Here is a 21,018-nt window from a genome sequence, read left to right as displayed (position 1 = left end):
CGGGGCGCGCTTAGCAGGTATCACCTATAAAAAAATGAGAACGGGCTGGGGGCAGGTGCAAGACAAGAATATCCTGACTGTGATTGGTTGAATTGGCCGCCATTCCCAAAACGAGCTTTGGCGCCCAGCCCCTTTCGTTCCCAGCAGGCCCTGCGCGCGCAAGATGGTGTCGTCCAGGTGGTGGTCTTGAGGCGAACAGATCGTTATGGCGTTGGCGTCCGGGCCCGCAAGGCGGGCGCTGGCTGGCTCCGGACAGCTCGGCCTTGGGGGCTTCGGGGCCCCGAGACGCGGGGCGTATGAGTGGGGCGTGCGCTCCACGCGGAAGCCGGAGCCTCCTCTCCTGGATAGGGTGTACGAGATCCCTGGACTGGAGCCCATCACCTATGCAGGGAAGATGCACTTCGTGCCCTGGCTGGCGCGGCCCATCTTTCCGCCCTGGGAGCCGCGCTACAGGGACCCAAGGTTCTACCGCTCGCCCCCTCTTCACGAGCATCCGCTGCACAAAGAGCAGGCCTGCTATATCTTTCACCAGCGTTGCCGCCTTCTCGAGGGTGAGGCCCCGGGACGGGCGGCAAGGGAACATATTCCTCTGCCCAGCACTGACCCCGACCCTCTGTGGCTTTGGGCGAGACATTGAAACTCTGTGGGTTTTGGTTTCTTCATCTGCGAAATGGGGCCGTAGTGATTCCCATCTTCTGAGAGTTGTTAGAATTGAGTTGTAAGGAGCTGGGCCTCTGTGCGGGAGTAATAGAGAGTTTGCGTGTCAGCGTGAAAAGAGCTGCTTTCTAGGCCTACCCCTGGCTCTCTCTGTTTGACTTTGGGCAAATGGCTGACCATCCTGGGCCTCTATTTCCTGTGAATGATTTTGACTGGACAGTCCACATTGACCTTTCCAGGTCTGACATTCTGGAGATTAACTGCACATTTTAAAAGTAGATGGAGAGGCCGGGCGCGGTGACTCAACCCTGTAATCCCAGCACTTTGGGAGGCCGAGATGGGCGGATCACCAGGTTAGGAGATCGAGACCATCCTGGCTGATACGGTGAAACCCCGTCTCTACTAAAAAATACAAAAAAGTAGCCGGGCGAGGTGGCGGGCGCCTGTATTCCCAGCTACTCGGGAGGCTGAGGCAGGAGAATGGCGTAAACCCGGGAGGCCGAGCTTGCAGTGAGCTGAGATCCGGCCACTGCACTCCAGCCTGGGCGACAGAGCGAGACTCCGTCTCAAAAAAAAAAAAAAAAAAAAAGTAGATGGAGAGAGTTTATAGTGGAGACAGCAGAATGTTTAATCTCCAGGCCTGTCACCTCTCAAGTCCATGTCTAGTCCTCTGTCACTCTCACTAGGGACAGATCAAAATGACTTTGCCAAAACCAGCCTGTCTATCTAGAACAGTACCATAAATTATTTTCCAGAGTCCATGGAGAGGCTTGTTTATCCCTTTCCCCATTCTTCCATCTTCCTCAAATCAGGATAGGGATGTGGCAGGTCTTGAAAACAGAATGGTTGAGGTAAGTGGGAACATTATTTTCCAAAGAGTAATTAGGGGGGAAAAAAAAAAGCAAATCTGGCAAGATTGGGGGACTAAGCCAGATAATAAATCCTAGGTTTGAAAAAAGTCAATTGGTCAGCCTTTTAAGCTTCTCAATTCCATTCCTGAAAGCTGATTGTTCAGCCTTTAAACACTTCCAGTGTCCTTACAAGGTACTGGGAAGGATCTCATAAGACTTGGCATCCTTGAGTGACCCAGGTAACAATACCAAGTGGATGAATGCATTAGCAGTATTTTAGACGTTAAGATTATATTCGTTTGCCTAAGCTGAAAATGTATTGTGTATCCTATGTTTTTGCTACTTACAGAGAGGTTCTGTAGGCTATAATAAAACTCTGCAAGATACAGGGCTAGAGAAGCCATTTGGGGTAATGGAGAGAGGTGATGGTCTTTAGGGTAGACAGACTCAGATTCTCCTCCTAGCCTTGTCACTTACAAGGTATGTGAGCAAATTCCTTAGTCTCTGAGTTTCATTTTTCATTTTATAAAATCCCATCTAACTTGCAGGTAAAGCTTCTGGCACAGGGTAGATGGTGACTTTCAGTAAATGGCAGCTCTAATTATCACCTATTTTTCATACGCAAATGAAACATAAAGTCTTAGTATTTTATCTATTTTCAAGTTTAAGGAACAGTGGCGGTGTCAGAACTAAAACTTAGTTTATCTGACTCCCAGTCCAGGGTTCTTTCTGCTGCACCACAAAATCCAGAAGTTACTTTTTTTTTTTTTTGAGACAGCATCTTGCTGTGTTGCCCAAGCCAGAGTACTGTGGCGTGATCGTGCCTCACTGCAGCCTCGACCACCCAAGTTCAAGTGATCTCCCACCTCAGCTTCCTGAGTACCTGGGACCACAGGCGCATGCCACCACTCCCGGCTAGTTTTTAAATTATTTGTGAAGAGGAGGTCTCACCATGTTGCGTAGGCTGGTCTCAAAGTCCTGGGCTCAAGTGATCCTCCTGCCTCGGCCTCCCAAAGTGCTGGGATTATAGGTGTGAGCCACTGCCCCTGCCCAAAAGTTACATTTCTAAACATTTATATTTATATTTCTGGTGTGATGTCTTATGGGTCTTAAAGTGAAAAGTCTCATTGTACTTATTGCTTTTCATTTATTACCACAAGAGAAATTGCCTCAGGGTGTCTCCCCCAAAGTATCTTAAGCTCCCTTCCATCCCAGACATGGTCTGTCTGCCTGTCTCTTTCCTTCCGTCCTTCCTTTCTCTCTGTCTCTCTTTCTTTTTTTTTCTTTCGACAGAGTCTTGCTCTGTCATTCAGGCTGGAGTGCAGTGGCGCAATCTCACTGCAATCTGTACCTCCCAGGCCTAATCTATCCTCCCACCTAAGCCTCCTAAGTAGCTGGGATTATAGGCACATGCCATCACGCCCGGCTAATTTCTTGTATTTCGTTTGTAGAGATGGGGTTACACCGTGTTGGCCAGGCTGGTCTCAAAGCAATCTGCCTACTTCAACCTCCCAAAGTGCTGAGGTTATAGGTGTGAGCCACCATGTCTGGCCCAGACACAATTTTCAAATGAAGATACGACCTTGAGTCAGAGAAGTGTTCTTCCAGCTGAGATGGGTAATCTGCCAACCAAGGCAGCCACCAGCCTTCTGTTAATTTGTGGGCATGATCATTGAGAAGAATATAGTATTGACTTTTCTTTTGAAAATAGAGGACTGGCCAGGCGCGATGGCTCAAGCCTGTAATCCCAGCACTTTGGGAGGCCGAGACGGGTGGATCACGAGGTCAGGAGATCGAGACCATCCTGGCTAACACGGTGAAACCCCCTCTCTACTAAAAAAACAAAAAACTAACTGCCGGCGAGGTGGTGGGCGTCTGTAGTCCCAGCTACTCGGGAGGCTGAGGCAGGAGAATGGTGTAAACCAGGGAGGCGGAGCTTGCAGTGAGCTGAGATCCGGCCACTGCGTGACAGAGCCAGACTCTGTCTCAAAAAAAAAAAAAAGAAAGAAAGAAAATAGAGGACTGGTGTGTTTACTTGATCTAGAACTTAGATACCTAGGTCTATGCATGTTCCTCCCCTAGAGAAGCCAAATTTGGGGAAAGTGAAGCTAGGGAGGTCTTTGCCTGGCACCACAACCCATCCCACCGAGAGTAGCTAAGTTTCTTTAATGTTTAAAGATTGTCAGGCTAAATTAAATCTATTTTAGTTTACATATACACCATCTTTTATTTATTTATTTATTTTAGAGACAGGGTCTTACTCTGTCACCCAGGCTGGAGTGCAGTGGTGTGATCATAGCTCACTGCAGTCTTGACCTCCTGGGCTCAAGTCATCCTCCCACCTCCTGAGTTACTGGGATTATAGGCATGAGCCTCTGGGCCTGGCTACGTATATGCCATCTTTTCATGCAAAGTATTTTGGGCAGCTTATTTGTAACACAACCAGATTAAATTTAAAAACAGCTGAGGGGATCAGTACAAAGGAAAAATAAAACAGATAATACAACAAAAATTCATTCTGTGAGGTTCTACTTCATTTCCTTTTTTTTTTTTTTTTCGAGGTGGAGTCTTACTCTGTTGCCCAAACTGGAGTGCAGTGGCGTGATCTTGGCTCATTGTATCCTCTGCCTCCCAGGTTCAAGTGATTCTGCTGCCTCAGCCTCCCAGGTAGCTGAGACTACAGGCAAGCACCACCACACCCAGCTAATTTTTTTGTATTTTTAGTAGAGATGGGGTTTCACCGTGTTGGCCAGGCTGATCTCAAACTCCTGACCTCAAGTGATCTGCCCACCTCAGCTTCCCAGAGTGCTGGGATTACAGGTGTGAGCCACCACGCCCGGCCTAAGATTCTGCACTTTAAAAGGAAGCCCCAAACCTGGCTCTGAGCTTGCTAGCAATCAACAAATGGTACATAGCTAGGGTCAGCTAACTAGGTCAGCTGCTTGTTTTTATAAATGAAGTATTGGAACAAAACCATGCACACTTGTTAAGTATTCCCTATTGTTGCTTTTGTGCTCTAGCAGAGTTGAGTAGTTGTGAGAGAGACTGTGGCCAAGAAGCTGAAAATATTTACTATTTGACCCTTTGAGAAAATGTTTGTTGAACTGGTATAGAGAAAAATATTTTCAGTTACACAGTTCACCATGTCTATAAGACAAAACAGGCCAGGCGCAGTGGCTAATGCCTATAATCGCAGCACTTTGGGAGGCCTAGGTGGGCAGATCACTTCAGGTCAGGAGTTTGAGACCAGCTTGGCCAACATGGTGAAACCCTATCTGTACTAAAAATACAAAAATTAGCTGGGTGCTGTGGTGCATGCTTGTAATCCCAGCTACTTGAGAAGCTGAGGCAGGAGAATCGCTTGAACCCAGGAGACGGAGGTTGCGGTGAGCCGAGATCATGCTGCTGCACTCCAGCCTGGGCGACAGAGCGAGACTTCGTCTCAAAAAAAAAAAAAAAAAAAAAAAAAGACGAAACAGTTCTGTATCCAGGAAAAGCCCAACTTTTCTATACTAAGGCCAGAGAGGTTCAGCTTCTTCAAGTATTCATGAAAATCCGAAAGTTATTCTCAGTTATTTCCAAAGGTTGCTTTCCCCTGAGAAGGCAGCATGGGCTTATGCCTGGACCCACACCTAATAAATGAGGTATATTTGGTAGACACAGGCTATATTTGGTAGTCAGGGCTGGGGTGTGGGTTATTAGAAAGGATCTTAAATGAAAGGTTGGCATCCATCAATTTAGTCCCATAGCCTAGGGTCTATCCACTGCTTGCAGCATTCAGCCGTATTATCTCAGCTGTCTTAGCCACTGTTTGAATTCCTCTAGTGGCAGGCGCTCACCCCCTCAGTCACCTATTAATCATCCTGAAGTAGATGGTCATTCCTGAAGGTGAGTTGAAATCTGACTTTCTTAGCTTCTGCTCTTCACTTTTGGTTCTATCCCCTCAGGCGTCACAGAACAAATCCAGTTTCTCACTTGAGGCAGCCTTTTTACTAAGATGCTACCTGGCAGGTGTAAGCATCTCTTCCTGAATTGTTTTCTTTCTTTCTTTTTCTTTTTTTTTGTGGCTGATTACCTCAAAGGTGTAAAGCAGGCTCTCTGGCTCACCAAGACCAAGTTAATAGAAGGCCTTCCCGAGAAAGTGCTTAGCCTTGTTGATGATCCAAAGAACCACATAGAGAACCAAGACGAGCGCGTTCTGAATGTGATCTCGCATGCCCGTCTCTGGCACACCACTGAGGAAATCCCCAAGAGAGAGACCTACTGGTAAGTTCCCCCAAGTAAAGAAGATTTCCTACTAATGGATCTTCGAATCGACCTGTTGCTTTAAATCCCCAAATGTCTCTTTTTGTCTTCAAGCCCGGTCATCGTGGACAATCTAATACAGCTGTGTAAATCTCAGATTCTCAAGCATCCTTCTCTGGCCAGGCGGATCTGTGTCCAAAACTCCACGTTTTCTGCTACCTGGAACCGAGGTTGGTCATCTTGTACACCAGAAAGCCTTGGTCTGTTTTTTTGCCTTTCTACTCTTAGCCCCACCACCAGCTCCCATCCCCCAGCCCCCAAATACCTATCCTCACTCCCGTCCTTCGTGGTCTCATTTTGTAGGCTCAGACACACCCTTAGTATCATTAGCCATAGCCCAACCATTTTTGTTTTTAATCACTTTCTAAGACATTCATTCAACCATTAACAGCCATATCGAGTGCTTAGGATGTGCTTGGGAAGTCCCTAAATGCTGAAGGTAAGGAAATTTATAATAAAGCACATGTAGCCTCCGTCCTCACGATGCTCATATTCTATTGCAATAGTCTTCTTACCTCAGTTACACCTCTCTGGTCTTCCAAATCCATTTTCAGCATGGCCTGCTAGAGTGATCTTTCTAAAGTGCAAGCCTTTATGTCCCTGCCTGTTTCAGATCCTTCACTGTCTCCTAGTAGTGTAAACCATTTATTGTGAGTTACCAGCCCTCATGATTTGGTTGCCACTTAGTCTTTCTAGTCTTATCTCCTGCTCTACTGCCCACCACCCCATCCCTAAATTAGCCACTTGCAGCTTTTTAGCATCAAGCTTTCACACCCATGTGCCTTTGCACATGCTGTGCACTCTGTCTGGAATAATCTTTTTTGTTTGAGTTTTATTTTTATTTATTTATTTTTTGAGACAGAGTCTCACCGTGTCGCCCAGGCTGAAATACAGTGGCGCGATCTCAGCTCACTGCAACCTCTGTCTGCCTCCCAGGTTCAAGCAATTCCTGTGCCTCAGCCTCCCAAGTAACTGGGATTACAGGCGTATGCCACCACACCCGGCTAATTTTTGTATTTTTAGTGGAGATGGGGTTTCACCATGTTGGCCAGGCTGGTCTCGAACTCCTGGCCTCAAGTGATCAGCCCATCTTGGCCTCCTAAAGTGCTGGGATTACAGACATGAGCCACTGCTTCCCTCCTGGAATACTCTTTTCTGCTTTCTTTTCTTTTCTTTTCTTTTCTTTTTCCAGGTGGAGTTTTGTTCTTGTTGCCCAGGCTGGAGTGCAATGGCGCGATCTCGGCTCACTGCAACCTCCATCTCCTGGGTTCAAGCGATTCTCCTGCCTCAGCCTCTCAAGTAGCTGGGATTACAGGCACCCGCCCAACATGCCTAGCTAATTTTTTTTTTGTATTTTTAGTAGAGATGGGGTTTCACTATGTTGGCCAGGCTGGTCTTGAACTCCTGACCTCAGGCAATCTACCGCACCTGGCCCTCTGCTTTCTTCATTTAACCAAATTCTCCTTATCTGCAAGACTTCACTCAAGTTCCCCCTTCTCTGTGAATCTGGGCTGGGGTATCTGTTCCTCCTCTGTGTCCCTTATGCTCATTCTGCCATCATAGCACACATTACACTGTACTGTCAGTATCTACTGTCAGTTCTGTCTACCCCACTAAACGGAACTCCTGATGGCTGAGACCATATCTTACTCACGTTGTCCAGTGTCTAACAGTTCATGGTACACAGTAGGTGCTGACTGAAGGGATGCGTAAATGCATATACCTACTGTTGGTGTTTCAGGCAGGGATATTCATAGAACACAGGTGTTCTAACTGATGGAATCCTGGAGCAGGGAAACCAGCTATGGAATGATTTGGGATTTCAGGACATCTGCTTGGTCAGGATTTGTGTATAGACTTCCTGGCAAAGAGTCAGCTTTGCAGAGGTAATGACACCACTAAGGAAATTAGTGAACCTCATTAATAGAGGAGTACTTGGCCCATCATCAAGTATTACCTCTAATTAAACTACCCCATTTGGCGCTGTCACTGGAGGAGGGATATGGAGGGAATTGAATCAGAAACCACACAAGAGTGGTCTGTGGGGAGAATCGAAAACCCAAGGTTAGGAGAGGTCCATGCACGTTTATTTTTCTTGCAGATTATATGTGAGGAAACAGGAAATACTTTAGAAAACTATTCTTGAGGTGACAGATCAGAGTTTATCCACCCACAGAGGCAGTATCCCTTTCTTACCTATCCAGTAAGGGAGGCCACATGCTAATTAATGACAGTGCTATTGACCAAACCAATTTTTAGACATACAAGAAAACTGGCCTTGATCCGTTACCATCACACTGTGGCTATTTCTGAAAACCCAAGCACCTTCTGAGAAAGATTTGCCTCAGTGGACACTCCTCAGGAGGCCATTCTCAAGGTGTTTTTCCAGGCACATTTTGTCTGGTGGTAGCATGTGACCTCCTGTGGGGACCTCTGTGAAGGGTGTCTATGCATGTTCACAATGGCTGACTTGCTGATGAGTCAGATGTGAGTTTGTTTTCCTCTTGCTACCTATGTCTGCACGTAGCATATATGCTAATCCGACTTCATTGAGGCTCTTTGGCCAGGGTTTTCTCACTCTCAGTCGTTAAGGACAATCTGGCCCCTTTCCTAAGTTTAAGAATCTCCTCTGCCTTGGCTGGGTGCAGTGGCTCATGCGTGTAATCCCAGCACTTTGGGAGGTCGAGGTGGGTGGATCATGAGGTCAGGATATTGAGACCATCCTGGCTAACACAGTGAAGACCCATCTCTACTAAAAATACAAAAACAAAAAATTAGCTGGGCGTGGTGGCGGGCACCTGTATTCCCAGCTACTCGGGAGGCTGAGGCGGGAGAATGGCATGAACCTGGGAGACGGAGCTTGCAGTGAGCCGAGATTGCGCCACTGCACTCCAGCCTGGGCGACAGAGCAAGACTATGTCTCAAAAAAAAAAAAAAAAATGCCGGGCACAGTGGCTCACACCTGTAATCCCAGCACTTTGGGAGGCCAAGGCGGGCGGATCACAAGGTCAGGAGATGGAGACCACGGTGAAACCCCGTCTCTACTAAAAATACAAAAAATTAGCCGGATGTGGTGGTGGGCGCCTATAGTCCCAGCTACTCAGGAGGCTGAGGCAGGAGAATGGCGTGATCCCGGGAGGCGGAGCTTGCAGTGAGCTGAGATCATGCCACTGCACTCTAGCCCGGGGACGCAGCGAGACTCCGTCTCAATAAAAAAAAAAAAAAAAAAGGTAAGACTACCTCTAGTCTTAGTGCTCCTCTCTCTCTCCATCACTCCTTCCCTGCTCTCTCTCCATCACTCCTTCCCTGCTGTATCCTACTCTAGTCACCTGGATTTCTCTCCCTAAATTCTGCCACAGAGTTGCCTGCACCTGTGCCTTTGCACATTATTCCTCCTTGACTAGAGTGCTTTTCCCCCTCTCTTTGCCTGGCAAGCTTTTACTCAGTGGTTTTCAACTAGGGACAGCTTTTCCCTCCAGAGAACATTTGGCAGTGTGTGGAGACATCTTTGATATGATGTGGATGGGGTGTGGGGACATGGGATGGGGAGGGAGTTCAAATGGCATCTGGTAAGTAGAAGCCAGGATGCTGCTAAACATCCCACAGTACACAGTAGGGGGAGGCATTCCCTCCCCCTACTCCACCAAAGAATTATCTGATCCAAATGTGAATAGTGCTGCAGTTGAGAATCTTTGCTCTTACCTGTCCTTCCAGATGTCATTTTAAGGCATTGCTGCTTTCAGGGAGCTTCCCATTCCCAGAGAAGTTCAGTTTTCCCCACCTGTACAATTTTTGAATATGTTTCATCCTTTTCACTGCAGCACTCACTACCTGGTGGGCTCCTTGAGAGGAGAGAGTAACTCTCACGCATCTCTGGGTTAGAGCAGGTGCTCAGGAAGATCTGGATGGTGCAGGCTTCGTTCCCCAGAGACCATCAGCCCTCAGGGTTTATTGGGAAGGGAACACAGGAAGAAGAATGCATTGGTTCATCCCCTCTTAAGGATCCCAGGCTTAACATCCTAACTTAGTTATGTGTTCTGTGATTAGGCTGATGGTCTAGAAATGCTATCAATGACTTAAGGCACATGGGAGGATGAAGGCTTTAGACTTTGCAGATTTGAGAAAGTCTTTAATTATTATTATTATTTTTTTAAGTTTTTTGAGACAGAGTTTCACTCTGTTGCCCAGGCTGGAGTGGAATAGCATGATCTTGGCTCACTGCAACCTCTGTCTCCCAGGTTCAAGCAATTCTCGTGCTTCAGCCTCCCTAGTAACTGGGATTACTGGCATGCACCACCACTCCTGGCTAACTTTTTTTTTTTTTTTTTTGAAACAGAGTCTCGCTCTGTCACCCAGGCTGGAGTGCAGTGGCATGATCTTGGCTCACTGCAAGCTTTGTCTCCTGGGTATACGCCATTCTCCTGCCTCAGCCTCCTGAGTAGCTGGGACTACAGGCGCCCGCCACCACGCCCGGCTAATTTTTTGTATTTTTAGTAGAGACAGGGTTTCACTGTGTTAGCCAGGATGGTCTCAATCTCCTGACCTCGTGATCCGCCCGCCTTGACCTCGCAAAGTGCTGGGATTACAGGCGTGAGCCACCGTGCCCGGCCAATTTTTTGTATTTTTTAGTAGAGACAGGGCTTCGTCATGTTGCCCAGGCTGACCCAGAACTCCTGGTTTCAAATGATCCGCCTGCCTTTGCCTCCCAAAGTACTAGGATTATAGGCATGAGCTACTGTGCCCAGCTGCGAAAGTCGTTAGTACCAGGTTAGAGTAACCATTTTTCTCCCTTTTAGAGTCTCTTCTCCTTCAAGTCCGTGGTTCTGGTGGAGCCCGACTGAGCACCAAGGATCCTTTGCCCACCATCGCCTCCAGAGAGGAGGTTGAAGCTACTAAGAATCATGTTCTAGAGACCTTCTACCCCATATCACCTGTCATTGATCTTCATGAATGCAATGTTTATGATGTGAAAGATGACACAGGTGAGGATCAATGTCTTGGACTTTTAGGCAGTGTGGGGGAGAAGGACATGCTTTTTCTGGAGGGAAAGGATATACTAAGAACTTGCTAGGCGCTAGGCACCTCGCGTGTATTACCTATCTCCTAGGATCCATGTGGCCCCATGAGACAAGTACTATTGTCTCCATTTCATAGGCAAAGAAACTGCAACTCAGGGAGGTTAAGTGATTTGCTCAAAGGCTAACTTTACTTTTTACCTTGGAGAAGTAACTCTGTTACATCAGAATGGCTTGAGGGGCTTTTTTTTTTCTTCAACAAACTGTATCATTGGGCATTTGAGGGGCTTTTGACCAAGGCTTTTTCTTTATTCATAGGTCCCATGAAGAAAGTGGGTAAACCCACTTTCTGTTTACCTTGTAAACTCTGGCCAACCCCCTTTAAGGACTGAGAAAGCCCCGTGGACATTGAATGGGGACATTGATCCAAACTCCAGCAAGCCAGGGACCACCATGTACTCAGTCAGCCAAGACATCACAAGGGAGTGAGACTAGGCTGGCCCCCACTTCCTGCCATCCACTCTGTCCTCATGAGCTGTAGCATCTTCCTCATAAACCCCTTCATTGTCACAACCACAACCTAGGTCAGTCTTTACTGTCCTTTACCTAGCCTATTGCCACAGCATCCCAGCTGGTCAATCTGACCCCACATTATTTTCTCTCTGGTCCATTTAGTTCACAATTCCAGAGTAGCCTTTCCCCAACACCACCTTCATCCCATCTATCTTCATGCCCACCTCCCGTTTCCTATTGAGTAAAGTTGGAACTCCTTTGCTGACATGAAAGAGCCTTCACATCTTGTCTCTGCCCCATCCCCAGCCTCATCTTTGCGTCCTCCCCCACCTGCCCCATTTCTTGTGACTGTGCTGAATTCATCATGCCCTTTCTCACCTCTATGCCTTGGCACTTCCTCTCCCTTTGCCTGGAGCTCTTGACCATTCTTTCCTTTTGGTCTTCAGCTTGCTTACTTGTCATCTTTCACAGTTCATCTTAGGAATCACTTTCTCTCAGAAGTACTTTGGGATCTTCCAGTCTCATCAGGGTCTTTCTGACTGTCCTCCCATAGCCCGTGACTCACCTCACATCTTGACATGTCCCTCCATACAGATATGGTCAGTTTTCCTGTCTGTCTCCCCTCTAAACTGTGAGCTCCTCAAAGACAGTGGCAAGCTCTGCTTGGCCTCCATTCCTGGTACCTGTCTTAGAGCTTGGCACAGAGTGAGTTCTAGATATTTACCTGTGTCAAGTACCTGAGGAGACTGAAGTACCAAACATGCAGCAGAGCCATGCCTCCTCTAGGCTTTTCAGAGCCTACATTATTTTCCCAGCCTCTTTTTTTTTTTTTTTCCTGAGACAGGATCTCCGTCTGTCACTCAGGCTGGAATGCAGTAGCACGATTGTTGCTCTCTGCAGCCTTGACCTCCCAGGCTCAAGCAATCCCCCCACCTCAGCTCCTGAGTAGCTGGGACCACAGGTGTGTGCCACCACACCTGGCTAATTTTTGTATTCTTTTTAGAGATAGGGTCTTATTATGTTTCCTACGCTGGTCTCAAACACCTGGGCCCAAGCAATCTGCTCGCCTCGGCCTCCCAAAGTGCTGGGATTACCGGCGTGAGCCACCAGGCCCAACCTTCCCAACCTCTTCCTTCCTTCTTTTCACCCATATTCAGTGATCCAGATCACTTATTCTAGAAGTTCCCGGCCTACCAAGTTACTCATAGCCATGCGAGAGAAGAGAATCATGACTTGATAAGGTCATGGCTGAGAGGAACAAGTGCTAAACTTTGATTCTCAGCACTAGTGTTGTGTGGGTTAATTGTGAATGATGAGGCAAGTCATTTGTCACTAATATTAAAATAGTAAATTTTGCAAATGACTTGCTTTCTTGTTTTTTTTTTATTTCTTTTGAGACGGAGTCTCGCTCTGTCACCCAGGCTAGAGTGCAGTGGTGCAATCTCGGCTCACTGCAAGCTCCGCCTCCTGGGTTCACACTATTCTCATGCCTCAGCCTCCCGAGTAGCTGGGACTACAGGTGCCCACCACCATGCCCAGCTAATTTCTTGTATTTTTTTAGTAGAAATGGGTTTTCACCATGTTAACCAGGATGGTCTTGATCTCCTGACCTCATGATCCACCCATCTCGGCCTCCCAAAGTGCTGGGATTACAGGTGTGAGCCACCATGCCTGGCCGACTTGTTTTCTTTTTAATAATTACCACAGATTTCAAGTTCTCCTTCTCCTAACATCACTGTCATCTGTGTGCCAGAATGAGAGAGAAAGGTGTGGAGTTAGAACTAGCTTGCAAGAAGCACCTATAACAGGTTGGCAGGCATTTTCTGTGAAGCGCCAAATAGTAAATATTTTAGGTTTTACAGGCCACATATGGTCTCTGTCACAGCTACCCAATAGTCATACGTAAATGAATGACTGTGGTTGTGCTCCAATAAAAATGTTATTTACAAAAATAGGCAGCAGGCCAGATTTGGCCAGTAGGCTGAAGTTTGCCAGCCCCTGAGCTATAGTGATAGTGCCCACCTTTGTTGAGTCTCTGTGTAGCACCTGTCCCTGGGCTAAGGTGAGGTGACTTTCCTGGCTTTATGGCAGGCTGATGAATCCTTTCCACCCCTCCACATAATTGTGTCTCTTGCAGGATTCCGGGAAGGCTATCCTTACCCCTATCCCCATACCCTGTACTTACTGGACAAAGCCAATGTACGACCGAACCGCTTTCAGCCAGATCAGCTGCGGGCCAAGATGATCCTGTTTGCTTTTGGCAGTGCCCTGGCTCAGGCCCGGCTCCTCTATGGGGTACGTATGTGAAGAAGACCACTGAGCTGCTCTACGCCGTGTTGGTCTCCTCCCTTAAGATTATTGCTCAGAGGAAGAAAAGGGATGTAGGGGAACTGATTGCTTGACTGAGGAGTTTTAGGGAGGAGTACTTCAGCCCACCCTGTGGAGATGAGCCGACATCACTAGGGGCTGACTGCCTGTGCTTCACCTAAGTAGCTCACTTGACCACAGTAGCCCACATGTTTTACTGAAGTCCCCACTTTCCACGCTATGCCATAGAATTACAGGGAGGCCGTGCAGCTGATCCAGCATTACACAGCACTAAGTGATGGAGATAGGACTGCAGGTAGGTCTGCCCCACTCTGAAGTCTTCAGTTATTTGTGCTGCAGCATGCTGCCTCTGTTCTTGTAGTGGCAGAAGTGGAGCACAGGTGGGAGGAAGTGGAGCAATAGAGATGGCCAAGCCCTGCCCGCCAACTCAGGATGGGTGCTGGGGACCCAAGATACTCCTTGGTGGTAGCCCCTGATCCTAAGAGGAGGTCTCAGGGACCTAAATGGTATGGAATACAGACTAACTTGTCACAGAGAGCTGTCCTAAGATGGGAAAAACTTGGCTCTGGGAGCAGAGGCCTCCAGGGAAGGGAGGGCTGTATGGTAGCCCTCAAGCAGGCCTGGGACACCAGATCCCTGGTTTGGGATGTTGGGGTAGGGAGTTCATGAGAGCCACTGCTGGACCCCCAGGTCTTGGTTAGAGCCTGAGTCTTTTCTAGAGCAGGAATGAGGAAAAGTACTGTTTCCCATATTATTTGGCCTAGGGGGAGTTGGAGAGCCATGGTTAGCCAAATGGATAGGGAGTGGAATGGGCCTTGCCCAGACTGAGCACCTGCTGCATACCACACATTTATTTAGGGTTTTTATTAACAAAAAATCAGTGGTTCGTTTGTAAAATATAGTCTTGGATTAGCAGCAGGAGCATCATCTGGGAACTTGTTGAAAATGCATACTCTCAGACCTACCCCCAGACCTGCTGAATCAGAAACCCTGGGGTTGGGGCCCAGCAATCAGCATTTTAATAAGCCCCCCATTGACGCTGCTACAAGCTCGAATTTAAAAACCACTGAACTGGCCAGGCACGGTGGCTCATGCCTGTAATCCCAGCACTTTGGGAGGCCGAGGTGGGAGGATCACTTGAGGCCAGGAGTTGGAGACCAGCCTGGCCAACATGGCGAAACCCCGTCTCTACTAAAAACGCAAAGATTAGCTGGGTGTGGTGGTGCATGCCTGTAATCTTAGCACTTTGGGAGGCCGAGGTGGGAGGATTAGTTGAGGCCAGGAGTTCAAGACCAGCCTGGCCAACATGGCGAAACCCCGACTCTATTAAAAATACAAAGATTAGCTGGGTGTGGTGGCATGCACATGTAATCCCAGCTACTCGGGAGGCTGACGCATGAATATTGCTTTAACCCAGGAGGCGGAGGCTGCAGTGAGCTGAGATTGCACCATCGCACTCCAGCCTGGGTGACAGAGTGAGACTCTGCCTCAAAGGAAAAAAAAAAAAAAGACCACTGAACTGAAATTTCAGAACACAGCATTATTTAATCCTTGTAGTTTTTTAACCCCATGTGGCAGATGTCATTAGCTTCATTTTACAGGTGGTGAAACTGAGGCTCACGGAGGCTAAGGAACTTGCCCAGGGACACACAGCTAAGAAATTCATATGAAGTCAGATCTTCATATGACCTTCTTGTGTCTTTCCAATCCTAGGACAACTGTCTTATTCCCATTCCTGAAGGCTCTGAAAGGTTAGGTAACTTGCCCAAGATCCCACAGCTAATGAGTGGGGAAGCAAAGCTTGGAACCGTGATCTCTCCAGTTTTGAAGGATGTGCTACTCCCAACTCAGGCAGGAGAAGGAGGCAGAGATAGTCACAACCCTGGTCCCAGGCCTGCAGACTCAGTGTAGCCTCTGTGCCAGCTATTGGCATCAGAGCCTGGGTAGCAATGATACCACTAATTACCACCAAGTTGAGTAGGAGCGGAGGCCTCCTTCAGCCCCTCCAGGTACAAATTATTCCTGGGGATGTGAAGTTGAGCAATTATGGGAAGAGCCTCCATGTAAAAGGTAAAATTGCTGAGAAATTTATGTACTACCTGCAGTTTTATTGATCTGTAGAGGGAGATAAGAGTCAATACAGAATTCTCGGCTAACACTTACCGGTACTTTTCTTTTTATTTATTTTTCATGCAGCTAAGAACAGGTATTTCTAAGGCCAAAAGCCCCAATGTGGCCCACACTGAGGTCTGACATTAGGTATTCCTAATGCCAGATTCAGCCCCAGTGGGGTGGAATCAAGGATGGCCTGCTTCATGGGGCCTGCCTGTTGAATCTTCATTCATTGAGTAGCAGTCACCAAACTGGATTGCTGCAAAGTCTCAGCAGGTCACCATACAATTTATCTCCCATACTGGGACACCACTGAGAATAATGAGGTGCCACTATTAGATACACTGGGACACCAGGATTAGACCAGAACAACAGGGCTTTCAGTGACTTAATAGCATGGAGTCTGATCCCACGTCACACCCCATGGGTGACCTGGAGCAAATTATACCACCTCTCTGAACCTCAGTTTCCTTATCTGTTAGTGGGAATATGCCTCTAGCTTTACGAGAGTAGAGGTGACCTGATGTAAAACTGGCAAGATGCCTGGCACCTGAGAGGTCTTCAGTAAATGATTTTAGGTATTACTCCTATTACCAAGTGGCAGTAACCAGAAGAGATCAGTAGCAGGAATTGACTGGTGAAATCCTGACGCTGACATGGCTGGATGGATACTCCAGAAATATGGCCCATATTGAGTTGCAGTGTAAGCATGAAGCCCAGTGAATGTGACTGCCAGGCCCTTAGAAGCAAGGCAGGGACGTGGGGGAAGTGTGTGGTCTGGCATGAGCCTGTTTGGATTCTACACCACCCATCTTTGTGATTTCAGGCAAGTCACTTTGCCTCACCGAATCTGTTTCCTCCTCCGTCAAATGGAGTGAGAACTGAATGAGATTACATCTATCCGTTGACCCTCCGGATTCACATTTGATAGCTGATGTCACTGTGGTCCTCATCAAGTAACGCCAAGAGTTTGAGGGATTTCTGTCATTAACCCCCCAGCTGGCCTGCCTGAACTCTGGCTTGCCTGGAAATTGCCTCTCAGTGGCAGGAACTATTACTCTGATGTGCTCAAATAGAAGAGCAGGCACCCTGGGGCCATGAGGCACAGCCAGCCTGGGTGAAGAAGGCCCAGCCCTGCACAGTGCCCTGAACTCCTCATTCTATTTTAATTGCCCCAAAGAGAAGCCATTCAGTGGACGTAGGTGGACGTTGTAAAGGGCAGAACTAGAAGCTGCCTGGGCCGTGCTGTTCCTTACACTCCACAGCTTCTGATTTGTTTTCCTTTTCCCCTTTTCCTCTCAGAATGATGCCAAGGTCTTGGAGCAGCCCGTGGTGGTGCAGAGCGTGGGCACAGATGGACGTGTCTTCCATTTCCTGGTGTTTCAACTGAATACCACAGACCTGTCCTCTAATGAGGGTGTCAAGAATTTGGCCTGGGTGGACTCAGACCAGCTCCTCTATCGGCATTTTTGGTGTCTCCCAGTGATCAAAAAGAGAGTGGTTGTGGTAAGTTGAGCCATCTCCCGCCTGACCCAGGAGGGCCCTGCCTCCTCCTACCTGGTGTGAGCCTCAGGTGGGATTGCCGGGGTGCTCTGAGTAGAGCCCTGGCCCTGGGGACTTCCCACCCAGGATCTCTGCCTGGAGGACTCCTTCAGTCCCGCCCCTACCTAAGGCCCTGCCCAGTGCTCCACTCCAGCTCCTGCTTCCCTTTGCACCCTCCAGCCAATCCAGTTCCTCGCAGCTTCCAGGGTGCTCTGCGGCTTCATTAGCTTTGGCCTTTGTAGATGCTGCTCCTTTTATCTAGGAGGCTTCTTGCCTTCTCCCCTCCCCATTAGTCTTTGTCAGGCTGTCCTCCACTTGTCCTTCCAGGTTTAGCATAAGTGTTTCTTATTTTGGGAAACTTCTGACCACCACCGCCCCCATCCCAACCCTCACTTAAGTGCCTCAGGTGGGCTGCCCTGGCCTCCATATTCCCCCATCACAGCACGATCACATTGCTGTGCGTTAAATCTCTCCACGTTTTTTTTCTTCCGCCAAACAGAACTCCAAGCTCCTAGATCCTTGAGGGCAGGTTCTGTGGGGATTCATTCATTTGTTTCATCCCACAGATACGGAGTTCCTCCTGTGGCACCATCACTGCTGCACCCCACTGCTCAGCTGACAGGGTCCAGGCCTGCTCTCTGTGTAGTGGGCAGTAGCAGTATCTAAATAAATTCCTGATAGAGCATCAGGCAGTGATATGCACCCTGGAGAGACCTATAGCAGGGTCAGGGACTGAGAAAGCGGAGTAGGGGTACTGCCTGCTCTGGGACCAACTAGGTCCCACACAGGCCTGAGTATGGGCTTGCTAAATGGAGTCGCTGAGCCTTTGAACATTCTCAGCAGGTCCGTTCTTGAACTAGTTCTCCAGCAGCTCAGTGCTGTTTCCACCTGAAATGCCTGTCGGGTCTGTGCCCTTTGCTTTGGCCCCGGACACCCTCAGTTCACCTGCATAGTCACAGCAGCCACCTCCATGCTCTCTGCTCTTAGTCACGTTTTCCCTCCTGACTCTGTGTCTTCAGGTTCTCTTCCCTTAGCCTCTCCCTTCCAGGATACTGACTCAGGGCTGGGCCTGTTGTGGTTTGGAGACAGCTCCTCCTCACCTCTGCAGCCTCATCTCCTGCCGCTCCACCCCTCAGCATTCGCCCTGGGCTCCAGCCTGATCTTGCTCTTCCTGCCTTCATTTCTTCTTCTTCTATTGCATGTGCTGGGCTTTCTGAAGTCTCCTTCGTCTTCTTTCTCTTTTTGCCCCATTCTGCTCGCCCTTCCACATATAAATGTCGGCGAGTTAGTCATTTCTCCCTGCTTTCTTTTTCCTACTTCTGCAGTGGGGTCTGTCTCCTTTCATTTTCACTATTTGAACAGCTGACCATAAGCTCCTTGGGGACAGGAACCAGAGTCAAGTTACTGCTGTGTCTCTGTCTCCAGCACAGGACATAGGCCCAGTAGAAAGAAAGCAGGTGCCCAATAAATGTGTGTGGAATGGGTGAGGGATGATTGTCCCTGGGATTAGAGAGGGCAACAGCCCATTTGCTCCTGGTGGTTGAAGTGAGAGGGCCTCGGGAGCAGAGCAGTGTCAACAGCTGTTTTGGCTGAAGGGGGCTGGGAATGCTTCCTGTCCTCCCAGTCTGCAGCCCCTCAACACCCCTTCTTAGTCTGAGAGAGAGACGATGTCAGAAAAAGAAAGTTGCTGTCCAGGCACTGAAGATTTACTTCAATCCAATCTTGTTTTAATTGCTGTCGTTAAACCTAGTAGCAGGGTCCTAATGGACTGTGTTCTTTCCAGGAGCCTGTTGGGCCAGTTGATTTCAAGCCAGAGACATTCAGAAAGTTTTTAGCTCTATATTTGCACGGTGCTGTGTGAGCTGAGGACCCCTCTGAATCCTGAACCCTCCCTTGCCTCTCTTCCACGGAAGAGAGCCTGGGTCCCGTGGAGCCTCAGTGCCCGTTTGGCCTGCTACTCTCGCTGACAATAAAGAGCCCTTGTGTTGCACTGAAGCCTGTGTTTGGTATGAGGGTGGCATCAGGAAGGGCCCCCACACAAGTCCAAGCCCTGGAGCCTGACCTGCCCCAGCTGAAGCCCAGCTCTGCCCTGGACCCGTGTTGTGATCTTAGATAAGCATCTTCATCTGTCTGTTTCCATTTCTTCATCTGAAACCTGGGCTAATGTGACTGACCTGGTGTTGAAGACTCCGGGTTATGTGTGTGTAGTGTCTGCCACATGGCAGATACGCTGATGGTCACTAGGTTCTTATGGCATTATTTAAATTGTGGACACATTCCACAATGACTGCAGAAAATCTCGCTAGAGTATTTATTGTAGATTTCTCCCTTGTATCCTGGTTAATGGGGTGAGTACACCCCTGATTCAGCTGGCCTCTGTTTGTCCAAATAATGTCAAGTCCTAATCTGTGCCAGACACTGCTGCCATGCCAAGCACCTGATACACAGCATCTTTAATCTCCACACACCCCTTACAAGGTAAATGTCATTTCCATATTCAAGAAAAATATTGCATGCCTAGCATGTGCTATGCACTGTTCTGGGCCCTAAGGAGAAAACACGGAAAATTTAAGGTATTTGCCCAAGGTCACCCAGCTGGTGCTATAGGTCAGCTTCCCGAGGAAACGCAGAGATTTTTATTTGGGGAGAACCTGTGGAGAGTGAAGGCAGCAGCAGGTGGGGGTGGCGGGCCCAAGCTCAGTGTGGCTGCATCTGAGGCCTCACCCAGTTCATGGGCACTCTGGAGCCAGAGGCAAGGGAGTTGAGCCTTCTACAAACACCCCTGACCTGGCACCAGCCATTGGATATGTGCTGCTTCCCGACAGCGGGTGGGACCTTGGGCGAGGTGGCTTTGTTGGGCTGTAATTCCTGCTGAGGGACTGCTGAGAGCAGTTAGTGTGGGAACTTCCGGCAGCTGGAGGAGCTCTCAGCTAGGCATTGGCAAAGTGGCGTCCAGCCTGTGTCTGCCTCCCAGGTTTGGGCTCTTTCCACTTGACAGCTTACTTTGTAGGCTTGAGGGATTACCAGGAAAAGCAGCAAGGCACAGAGGACCATGGGGACGGGGAGTGACTGGAAGTGGGGAGGCTGGAGGCTTGGCTGGGGCTGGAGTGGCCAGCTCGGGAGGGGCCTGAACACCAAGCACCTCACCTCCCAGGGCAGCTGACCTTGGGCTCCGGGGACTCTGAGCCCTGCTGCCCATTTTACTTTTTATTTTACAGACAGGAAACAATTATACATAAATGATAAAAGTTCAGAGTTCAGGGAAAAATAAGTCGACCCACCCAAGGCGGTCCCTAGCTAGTCCTTTTCCCTAAGGATAACAGAGCTTCGAGTTTCTTCCATGCTTTTGGTGAAAATGTGTATGTATCGTAAGAACACATGTATGTACGTGACTGAAGAGACAGCCTCTTCTGCCCTTCCTTTTTCACCTGATGTCTCCGGATCGTAGGCTCTTGCCACATCACCACATAGGATCTCTTCATTCTTTCGAGCAGCTGTGTTAGTATCTGTTGATGACGGTCCAGGTTGTTTCCAGTTGTCATTAGAAATAATGCTGCAGTGAGCATCCTCGTTCATGTATCTTAGAGTACTTTTGCCAGCAGAGCCATTGGGTAAGTTCCTAGCAGTGGAATTGCTGAGTCAAAGGTTTTTTTTTTAAAGAACACTCCGTTGGGAGTACAGAGGAGGAGCTGGCG

The 21,018-nt window shown here is 48.5% G+C and overlaps 1 protein-coding gene across 4 annotated transcripts; it reads left to right on the top strand.

Annotated features, from left to right (window-relative positions):
* Positions 1–136: 136 nt before the first annotated feature.
* On the top strand, positions 137–19,313 carry MRPL37 (mitochondrial ribosomal protein L37). Of its 4 annotated transcripts, none has more exons than XM_005543290.4 (7): positions 137–551; positions 5,591–5,774; positions 5,868–5,983; positions 10,610–10,795; positions 13,479–13,636; positions 17,084–17,287; positions 19,107–19,313. In XM_005543290.4, the coding sequence occupies exons 1-7, from the start codon at positions 206–208 to the stop codon at positions 19,182–19,184; spliced, it is 1,272 nt and encodes a 423-aa protein (XP_005543347.3). In that variant the 5' UTR covers positions 137–205; the 3' UTR covers positions 19,185–19,313. The 4 variants fall into 4 exon arrangements, with proteins under 4 accessions (XP_005543347.3, XP_065378177.1, XP_073862158.1 ...); XM_065522105.2 differs by having other exon boundaries at positions 17,890–19,313; XM_074006057.1 differs by lacking the exon at positions 10,610–10,795.
* The last annotated feature ends 1,705 nt before the right edge of the window (positions 19,314–21,018 follow it).

This window comes from Macaca fascicularis, chromosome 1, assembly GCF_037993035.2.
Source record: "Macaca fascicularis isolate 582-1 chromosome 1, T2T-MFA8v1.1".
Taxonomy (NCBI): domain Eukaryota; kingdom Metazoa; phylum Chordata; class Mammalia; order Primates; family Cercopithecidae; genus Macaca; species Macaca fascicularis.
The sequence above is the reverse complement of the archived record's forward strand: the minus strand, read 5'-3'. Positions and strand labels throughout refer to the sequence as shown.